Raw genomic sequence first — 12,500 nt, 5'->3', positions numbered from 1 at the left:
ATGGTTTGATGAAGAATGCAAAAATCTAAGAAAGAAATTGAGAAACCTGTCCAACCAAAAACATAGAGACCCGGAAAACCTGAGTCTACGCCTTCACTATGGTGAATCACTAAAACAATACAGAAATACACTACGGAAAAAGAAGGAACAGCACGTCAGAAATCAGCTCAATGCAATTGAAGAATCCATAGACTCTAACCACTTCTGGGAAAATTGGAAAACACTAAACAAACAACAACACGAAGAATTATCTATCCAAAATGGAGATGTATGGGTAAACCACTTCTCCAATCTCTTTGGCTCTATAACAAAGAATAAAGAGCAAAACATATACATGGTCAATTACAAATCTTAGAATCAACTATTAAAGACTACCAGAACCCACTGGATTCTCCAATTACATTGAATGAGTTACAGGACAAAATAAAAACCCTCCAACCCAAAAAGGCCTGTGGTGTTGATGGTATCCTCAATGAAATGATCAAATATACAGACAACAAATTCCAATTGGCTATACTAAAACTCTTTAACATCATACTTAGCTCTGGCATCTTCCCCAATATTTGGAACCAAGGACTGATCACCCCAATCCACAAAAGTGGAGACAAATTTGACCCCAATAACTACCGTGGAATATGTGTCAACAGTAACCTTGGGAAAATCCTCTGCATTATTATTAACAGCAGACTCGTACATTTCCTCAATGAAAACAATGTACTGAGCAAATGTCAAATTGGCTTTTTACCAAATTACCGTACAACAGACCATGTATTCACCCTGCACACCCTAATTGACAATCAAACAAACCAAAACAAAGGCAAAGTCTTCTCATGCTTTGTTGATTTCAAAAAAGCCTTCGACTCAATCTGGCATGAGGGTCTGCTATACAAACTGATGGAAAGTGGTGTTGGGGGTAAAACATACGACATTATAAAATCCATGTACACAAACAACAAGTGTGCGGTTAAAATTGGCAAAAAACACACACATTTCTTCACACAGGGTCGTGGGGTTAGACAGGGATGCAGCTTAAGCCCCACCCTCTTCAACATATATATCAACGAATTGGCGAGGGCACTAGAAAAGTCTGCAGCACCCGGCCTCCCCTGCTAGAATCCGAAGTCAAATGTCTGCTGTTTGCTGATGATCTGGTGCTTCTGTCACCAACCAAGGAGGGCCTACAGCAGCACCTAGATCTTATGCACAGATTCTGTCAGACCTGGGCCCTGACAGTAAATCTCAGTAAGACCAAAATAATGGTGTTCCAAAAAGGTCCAGTCACCAGGACCACAAATACAAATTCCATCTAGACACTGTTGCCCTAGAGCACACAAAAACTATACATACCTTGGCCTAAACATCAGCACCACAGGTAACTTCCACAAAGCTGTGAACGATCTGAGAGACAAGGCAAGAAGGGCATTCTATGCCATCAAAAGAAACATAAATTTCAACATACCAATTAGGATCTGGCTAAAAATACTTGAATCAGTCATAGAGCCCATTGCCCTTTATGGTTGTGAGGTCTGGGGTCCGCTCACCAACCAAGACTTCACAAAATGGGACAAACACCAAATTGAGACTCTGCACGCAGAATTCTGCAAAAATATCCTCCGTGTACAACGTAGAACACCAAATAATGCATGCAGAGCAGAATTAGGCCGATACCCACTAATTATCAAAATCCAGAAAAGAGCTGTTAAATTCTACAACCACCTAAAAGGAAGCGATTCACAAACCTTCCATAACAAAGCCATCACCTACAGAGAGATGAACCTGGAGAAGAGTCCCTAAGCAAACTGGTCCTGGGGCTCTGTTCACAAACACAAACACACACTACAGAGCCCCAGGACAGCAGCACAATTAGACCCAACCAAATTATGAGAAAACAAAAAGATAACTACTTAACACATTGGAAAGAATTAACAAAAAACAGAGCAAACTAGAATGCTATTTGGCCCTACACAGAGAGTACACAGCGGCAGAATACCTGACCACTGTGACTGACCCAAAATTAAGGAAAGCCTTGACTATGTACAGACTCAGTGAGCATAGCCTTGCTATTGAGAAAGGCCGCCGTAGGCAGACATGGCTCAAGAGAAGACAGGCTATGTGCTCACTGCCCACAAAATGAGGTGGAAACTGAGCTGCACTTCCTAACCTCCTGCCCAATGTATGACCATATTAGAGAGACATATTTCCCTCAGATTACACAGATCCACAAAGAATTTGAAAACAAATCCAATTTTGAAAAACTCCCATATCTACTGGGTGAAATTCCACAGTGTGCCATCACAGCAGCAAGATTTGTGACCTGTTGCCACGAGAAAGGGCAACCAGTGAAGAACAAACACCATTGTAAATACAACCCATATTTATGCTTATTTATTTTATCTTGTGTCCTTTAGCCATTTGTACATTGTTAGAACACTGTATATATATATAATATGACATTTGTAATGTCTTTACTGTTTTGAAACGTCTGTATGTGTAATGTTTACTGTTAATTTTTGTTGTTTTTCACTTTATATATTCACTTTGTATGTTGTCTACCTCACTTGCTTTGGCAATGTTAACACATGTTTCCCATGCCAATAAAGCCCTTGAATTGAATTGAATTGAGAGAGAGACAGAGACAGAGAAAGAGGGAGAGAAAGAGAGAGAGAGAGAGAGAGAGAGAGAGAGAGAGAGAGAGAGAGCGAGAGAGAGAGGGAGAGAGAGAGAGGGAGAGAGAGAGGGAGAGAGAGGGGGAGAGAGAAAGAGAGAGAAAGAGAGAGAGAGAGTTGTAATTATTTTTTCCCCTCTAAGAGCTTTATTACAGACGGAGCAACTCCTCATTACTACCTTGATAAAAGTTATTTTCTGGAATTTCTTTCATCGCATTTGAGCCAATCAGTTTTGTTGTGACAAGGTAGGGGTGGTATACAGAAAAGATAGCCCTATTTGGTAAAAGACCAAGTCCATATTATCGCAGGAACAGCTCAAATAAGCAAAGAGAAACAACAGTCCATCATTACTTTAAGACATGAAGGTCAGTCAATACGGAACATTTTGGAAGTCTCTTCAAGTGCAGTCGCAAAAACCATTAAGGTCTGTGATGAAACTGGCTCTCACGAGGACCGCCACAGGAAAGGAAGACCCAGAGTTCCCTCTGCTGCAGAGGATAAGTTCATTAGAGTTACCAGCCTCAGAAATTGCAGCCCAGATAAATGCTTCACAGAGTTCAAGTAGCAGACACATCTCAACATCAACTGTTCAGAGGAGACTGTGTGAATCAGGCCTTCATGGTCGACTTGCTGCAAAGAAACCTCTACTAAAGGACATCAATAAGAAGAAGAGACTTGCTTGAGCCAAGAAACACGAGCAATGGACATTAGACCAGTGGAAATGTGTCATTTGGTCTGATGAGTCCAAATTGGAGATTTTTGGTGCCAACCGCCGTGTCTTTGTGAGACGCAGAATAGGTGAACAGATCTCTGCATGTGTGGTTCCAACTGTGAAGCATGGAGGAGGAGGTGTGATGGTGCTTTGCTGGTGACATTGTCTGTGATTTATTTAGAATTCCAGGCACACTTAACCAGCATGTCTACCACAGCATTCTGCAGTGATACGCCATCCCATCTGGTTTGCACTTAGTGAGACTATCATTTGTTTTTCAACAGGACAATGACCCAAAACACACCTCCAGGCTGTGTAAGGGCTATTTGACCAAGAAGGACAGTGACAGAGTGCTGCATCAGATGACATGGCCTCCAAAATGACCTGACCTAAACCCAATTGAGATGGTTTGGACCGTGCAGTGAAGGAAAAGCGGTAGTGCTCAGTATATGTGGGAACTGCTTCAAGACTGTTGTAAAAGCATTCCTCATGAAGCTGGTTGAGAGAATGCCAAGAGTGTGCAAAGCTGTCATCAAGGCAAATGCTGGCTACTTTGAAGAATCTCAAATCTAAAATATATTTAGATTTATCACTTTTATCACTTTTATCACTTTTTTTTTTTTCGGTTACTACATGATTCCATATGTGTTATTTCATAGTTTCAAAGTCTTCACTATTATTCTACAATGTAGAAATGTAGAAAAAAAACATTAAATAAAGAAAAACCCTAGAATGAGTAGGTGTGTCCAAACTTTTGAATGGTACTGTATATCGAAACAGATGCACAAACACTTAATACGTACTAGAAAAAAATAGATGGAGAGACACAGAGAGAGTAGATTAGAGATCATTAATAATCCAAAACAGATCAGAGATCATTAATAATCCAAAACAGATTAGAGATCATTAATAATCCAAAAGAGATTAGAGATCATTAATAATCCAAAAGAGATCAGAGATTATGAATAATCCAAAAGAAATCAGAGATCATTAATAATCCAAAAGAGATCAGAGATCATTAATAATCCAAAACAGATCAGAGATTATTAATAATCCAACAGATACCGAGCTCAACTCAACAATATAGGTAATTGAATCATGACTCACTGGAGCTTCGTCGCCTGCAGCCAATACGAAGAGGCTGACCTTCAGGTAACCTTTGGCCCCGGCCGAGAGGTCGTCAGGGTCAGAGAGGAGGAGCCACTTCCTCAAGAAGGCGTGTCCTAGAGGAAAAAGAGCATTGTGGGAGAATGAGTACTTCCTACTTATGGCTGATAGTACAGCTGAATTACGTTGAAATTATTAGGACATTGACAATGAGTGATTTGATATGATTGCAATTTGTTCCATCAAAATACATTTTGAGGTAAAATACACATGTACCAAATAAGAAAATACAAGATAAATGGGTTTCCATCTCATTTTCAACTCTACTGAGGATTTTCTCACCCAAAATAAATGGTATTTGCATGTGCGCTGTTGGCTAGAGCCTACATGATGATATTATAATCGAGATGAAAGAGCAAGATTATTTTTATTTCTCAAACATCAGCCAAGCATCGATTATCATGCCACCCAAATCAAACCCACAATAATTATTGGAAAAGAGCAGCAAGCTCATCACCGTGCACACTTTCACCACTGTGCGAAGTTCACCATCATCACCATCATTCACCATCATTCACCATCATCACCATCATTCATCATCATTCACCATCATCACCATCATCACCATCATTCACCATCATTCACCATCATTCACCATCATTCACCATCATCACCATCATTCACCATCATTCACCATCATCACCATCATTCACCATCATCACCATCATTCACCATCATTCACCATCATTCACCATCATCACCATCATTCACCATCATCACCACCATTCACCATCATCACCATCATTCACCATCATCACCATCATTCACCATCATCACCATCATTCACCATCATTCACCATCATTCACCATCATTCACCATCATTCACCATCATTCACCATCATCACCATCATTCACCATCATTCACCATCATCACCATCATTCACCATCATCACCATCATTCACCATCATCACCATCATTCACCATCATTCACCATCATCACCATCATTCACCATCATCACCATCATTCACCATCATTCACCATCATTCACCATCATCACCATCATTCACCATCATCACCACCATTCACCATCATCACATCATTCACCATCATTCACCATCATTCACCATCATTCACCATCATTCACCATCATTCACCATCATCACCATCATTCACCATCATCACCATCATTCACCATCATTCACCATCATTCACCATCATTCACCATCATTCACCATCATCACCATCATTCACCATCATTCACCATCATCACCATCATCACCATCATTCACCATCATCACCATCATTCACCATCATTCACCATCATCACCATCATTCACCATCATTCACCATCATTCACCATCATCACCATCATTCACCATCATCACCATCATTCACCATCATTCACCATCATTCACCATCATCACCATCATTCACCATCATTCACCATCATCACCATCATTCACCATCATCACCATCATTCACCATCATTCACCATCATCGCCATCATCGCCATCATCACCATCATTCACCATCATTCACCATCATCACCATCATCACCATCATTCACCATCATCACCATCATGTATTTCATCTGTAGCCTAATAAACCGTGTGATTTCCAGACTGCACAACATGTCGCTGGGGAATTCCATGTCGACTTTGATATGATGGTTACCATATCAGTATTTGTCCATAAAAGCGTTTCCACCAACATCTTCATTTTAATTTCAGTGATCACATGTAATTGTTTCCTGTTATTGTGAACTGTAGGCTATATAACGAAAAAAAACGCTCAATTGAAGGACAGTCGCATCGTTCTTTTTGTAGGTGATTCTGGCTAATAAAAGCATCATGAATTGTTCGCAACATAAACCAGCCTATTATCTCTGTAGCTCATTCATGTATTGGTGATGAGTAATAACCAACATGACAACATGAGATTAGAGTAATAACCAACATGATAACATGACATTAGAGTAACAACAACATGATAACATGAGATTAGAGTAATAACCAACATGATAACATGACATTAGAGTAACAACAACATGATAACATGAGATTAGAGTAATAACCAACATGATAACATGAGATTAGAGTAATAACCAACATGATAACATGAGATTAGAGTAACAACAACATGATAACATGAGATTAGAGTAACAACAACATGATAACATGAGATTAGAGTAACAACAACATGATAACATGAGATTAGAGTAACAACAACATGATAACATGAGATTAGAGTAACAACAACATGATAACATGAGATTAGAGTAACAACCAACATGATAACATGAGATTAGAGTAATAACCAATATGACAACATGAGATTAGAGTAACAACCAACATGATAACAGAGTAATAACCAACATGATAACATGGGATTAGAGTAATAACCAACATGATAACATGAGATTAGAGTAACAACAACATGATAACATGAGATTAGAGTAATAACCAACACGATAACATGAGATTAGAGTAACAACAACATGATAACATGAGATTAGAGTAACAACCAACATGATAACATGAGATTAGAGTAATAACCAACATGATAACATGAGATTAGAGTAACAACCAACATGATAATGCATTAGAGTAATAACCAACATGATAACATGAGATTAGAGTAACAACCAACATGATAACATGATATTGGGGTGGGGCGGCAGGGTAGCCTAGTGGTTAGAGTGTTGGGCTAGTAACAGGAAGGTTGCAAATTCAAATCCCGAGCTGACAAGGTACAAATCTGTCGTTCTGCCCCTTAACAGGTAGTTAACCCACTGTTCCTAGGCCGTCATTGAAAATAAGAATTTGTTCTTAACTGACTTAGTTTTAAAAAAACAAAAATTTGAGTAATAACCAACATGATAACATGAGATTAGAATAATAACCAAAATCAAATTACAGCTAGGTGGTTTGCTTGTAAAACTGTGATGACAACAGGCAACAGGCAAAGACAACATACATGAGATTAAATAGTCAAAGCTGTCATCGAGGAAAAGGGTGGCTACTTCGAAGAATCTAAAATATATTTTGATTTGTGTAACACTTTTTTTGGTTACTTCATGATTCCATACGTGTTATTTCATAGTTTTGATGTCTTCACTATTATTCAACAATGTAGAAAATAGTAAAAAATAAGGACAAACCCTTGAATGAGTAGGTGTGTCCAAACTTCTGACTGGTATTGTATATATTTAGTTTACCAAATACTGTTCGGTTTCCATCACAGCTGTCGTGACTTTTTTTTAATACAGTATGACTTTACTTTGACTTTACAGTATGACTTTACTTTGAAAACTGTGGATGGAATTTTAGTAAATAAGTCATATTGCATTATTTTTTAAAGCACAACAGCTGTGATGGAAAGAGGATGATTCGGTATAATTTAATAAATGCTGACAGATCATTTGTTTTGTTTGGCATGGTGGGATCTAAAATGAATTATGAAGGAAATGGGTGTGGAAACGCTTTTATGCGCAAATATTTGATTTAATAACCAAATCACATCGAAGTTAACTTGGGAGAGTCGTGATGGTGTGGTGTGTTGGTCCTCCCACTACGACGAGGGGAAAAAAACATGCAGTTTATTAGGCTAAAGACGAAATAAGATATGAAGAACTTCACAGGGAGGTTGTTTTTTTTGGGGTTGTGCCGTGGCGGAGATCTTTGTGGGCTATACTCAGCCTTGTCTCAGGATGGTAAGTTGGTGGTTGAAGATATCCCTCTAGTGGTATGGGGGCTGTGCTTTGGCAAAGTGGGTGGGGTTATATCCTTCCTGTTTGGCCCTGTCCGGGGGTGTCCTCGGATAGGGCCAAAGTGTCTCCTGACCCCTCCTGTCTCAGCCTCCAGTATTTATGCTGCAGTAGTTTATGTGTCGGGGGGCTGGGGTCAGTTTGTTATATCTGGAGTACTTCTCCTGTCCTATCCGGTGTCCTGTGTGAATTTAAGTATGCTCTCTCTAATTCTCTCTTTCTCTCTCTCGGAGGACCTGAGCCCTAGGACCATGTCTCAGGACTACCTGACATGATGACTCCTTGCTGTCCCCAGTCCACCTGACCGTGCTGCTGCTCCAGTTTCAACTGTTCTGCCTTATTATTATTTGACCATGCTGGTCATTTATGAACATTTGAACATCTTGGCCATGTTCTGTTATAATCTCCACCCGGCACAGCCAGAAGAGGACTGGCCACCCCTCATAGCCTGGTTCCTCTCTAGGTTTCTTCCTAGGTTTTGGCCTTTCTAGTGAGTTTTTCCTAGCCACAGTGCTTCTACACCTGCATTGCTTGCTGTTTGGGGTTTTAGGCTGGGTTTCTGTACAGCACTTTGAGATATCAGCTGATGTACGAAGGGCTTTATAAATACATTTGATTTGATTTGACCTAGTCAATGAGTAATGATAAGATGGCTTTATACAGGGGTACCAGTACTGAGTAATGATAACATGGCTTTATACAGGGGGTACCAGTACTGAGTCAATGTGCAGGAGAACAAGGTAATGGAGGTAGTAGATATGTACATATAGGTCCAGGGTCAAGTAACTAGGCAACAGGATAGGTAATTGACAGTAGCAAATATAAATACATTTGAGGTGAAAGTGAGTGAAAGGGGGAAGAGCTTTCTAATAAATATCGAAGGTCTTATTCTGGTGACATCGATGCTTGGCAGCCGTTCATTTTGTGTGTTGTGTTACGTTTTTTATCTGCAATAAGTACTGTACAGTACACCGACATTAAACTACACCGACATTAAACTACACAGACATTAAACTACACCGACATTAAACTACACCGACATTAAACTACACAGACATTAAACTACACAGACATTAAACTACACCGACATTAAACTACACCGACATTAAACTACACCGACATTAAACTACACAGACATTAAACTACACCGACATTAAACTACACAGACATTAAACTACACAGACATTAAACTACACAGACATTAAACTACACAGACATTAAACTAACTTAAACTACACACATTAAACTACACAGACATTAAACTAACACACAGACATTAAACTACACAGACATTAAACTACACAGACATTAAACTACACAGACATTAAACTACACAGACATTAAACTACACAGACACACATTAAACTACACCGACATTAAACTACACAGACATTAAACTACACAGACATTAAACTACACCGACATTAAACTACACAGACATTAAACTACACAGACATTAAACTACACAGACATTAAACTACACAGACATTAAACTACACAGACATTAAACTACACAGACATTAAACTACACCGACATTAAACTACACAGACACTAACTACATTAAACTACACAGACATTAAACTACACAGACATTAAACTACACAGACATTAAACTAAACTACACAGACATTAAACTACACAGACATTAAACTACACAGACACTAAACTACACAGACACTAAACTACACAGACACTTAAAGACACTACACAGACACTAACTACACAGACACTAAACTACACAGACACTAAACTACACAGACATTAAACTACACAGACATTAAACTACACAGACATTAAACTACACAGACACTAACTACACAGACACTAACTACACAGACACTAACAGACACTAAACTACAGACACTAACTACACAGACACTAACTACACAGACACTAAACTACACAGACATTAAACTACACAGACATTAAACTACACAGACATTAAACTACACAGACATTAAACTACACAGACATTAAACTACACAGACATTAAACTACACAGACATTAAACTACACAGACATTAAACTACACAGACATTAAACTACACAGACATTAAACTACACAGACATTAAACTACACAGACACTAACTACACAGACACTAAACTACACAGACACTAAACTACACAGACACTAAACTACACAGACATTAAACTACACAGACATTAAACTACACAGACACTAACTACACAGACATTAAACTACACAGACACTAACTACACAGACACTAACTACACAGACACTAACTACACAGACACTAAACTACACAGACATTAAACTACACCGACATTAAACTACACAGACATTAAACTACACAGACATTAAACTACACAGACATTAAACTACGCAGACATTAAACTACACAGACACTAACTACACAGACACTAACTACACAGACATTAAACTACACAGACACTAACTACACAGACACTAACTACACAGACACTAACTACACAGACACTAACTACACAGACACTAACTACACAGACACTAAACTACACAGACATTAAACTACACAGACATTAAACTACACAGACACTAAACTACACAGACATTAAACTACACAGACACTAAACTACACAGACACTAAACTACACAGACACTAAACTACACAGACACTAAACTACACAGACACTAACTACACAGACACTAAACTACACAGACACTAAACTACACAGACACTAAACTACACAGACACTAAACTACACAGACACTAAACTACACAGACACTAAACTACACAGACACTAAACTACACAGACACTAAACTACACAGACACTAAACTACACAGACACTAAACTACACAGACATTAAACTACACCGACATTAAACATTAAACTACAGACATTAAACTACACAGACATTAAACTACACAGACATTAAACTACACAGACATTAAACTACACAGACACTAACAGACATTAAACTACACAGACACTAAACTACACAGACACTAACTAAACACAGACACTAAACTAACTAAACTACACAGACACTACACTAAACTACACAGACAAACTAACTACACAGACACTAAACTACACAGACACTAACTACACAGACACTAAACTACACAGACACTAAACTACACAGACACTAAACTACACAGACACTAAACTACACAGACACTAAACTACACAGACACTAAACTACACAGACACTAAACTACACAGACACTAACACTAAACACAGACACTAAACTACTACTACAGACACTAAACTACACAGACACTAAACTACACAGACACTAAACTACACAGACACTAAACTACACAGACACTAAACTACACAGACACTAAACTACACAGACACTAAACTACACAGACACTAAACTACACAGACACTAAACTACACAGACACTAAACTACACAGACACTAAACTACACAGACACTAACTACACAGACACTAACTACACAGACACTAACTACACAGACACTAAACTACACAGACACTAAACTACACAGACATTAAACTAAACACAGACACTAAACTACACAGACACTTAAACTACACAGACACTAAACTACACAGACACTAAACTACACAGACACTAAACTACACAGACACTAAACTACACAGACACTTAAACTACACAGACACTAAACTACACAGACACTTAAACTACACAGACATAAACTACACAGACACTACTACACAGACACTTACAAGACTACTACAGACACTAAACTACACAGACACTAAACTACACAGACACTAAACTACACAGACACTAAACTACACAGACACTAAACTACACAGACACTAAACTACACAGACACTAAACTACACACTAACTACACAGACACTAAACTACACAGACACTAAACTACACAGACACTAAACTACACAGACACTAAACTACACAGACACTAAACTACACAGACACTAAACAGACACAACTACACAGACACTAAACTACACAGACACTCAAACTACACAGACACTCAACTACACAGACACTAAACTACACAGACACTAAACTACACAGACACTAAACTACACAGACACTAAACTACACAGACACTAAACTACACAGACACTAAACTACACAGACACTAAACTACACAGACACTCACTACACAGACACTCACTACACAGACACTCACTACACAGACACTCACTACACAGACACATCTGTACATCTGGAGGAAACATACCACTGGTGGGGAAATGCCCACACTTCCTTCATGTGGATTCTAGAATATTCACGTTAAAAATCTTTCCCCAATTGGATAGAAACCTAGTA

General features: G+C 38.6%; 1 protein-coding gene across 1 annotated transcript in view; it reads right to left on the bottom strand.

Moving 5' to 3' along the window:
- dysf (dysferlin, limb girdle muscular dystrophy 2B (autosomal recessive)) overlaps window positions 1–12,500 on the bottom strand; it is a 198,377-nt gene that overhangs the window by 136,570 nt on the left and 49,307 nt on the right. The window contains 1 exon segment of the mRNA XM_042328089.1: window positions 4,486–4,601. Within this exon segment, the coding sequence (XP_042184023.1) occupies window positions 4,486–4,601 (116 nt within the window).

Source organism: Oncorhynchus tshawytscha, linkage group LG10, assembly GCF_018296145.1.
Source record: "Oncorhynchus tshawytscha isolate Ot180627B linkage group LG10, Otsh_v2.0, whole genome shotgun sequence".
In the NCBI taxonomy this organism is placed as follows: domain Eukaryota; kingdom Metazoa; phylum Chordata; class Actinopteri; order Salmoniformes; family Salmonidae; genus Oncorhynchus; species Oncorhynchus tshawytscha.
This window is presented reverse-complemented; position numbering and strand designations above follow the sequence as displayed.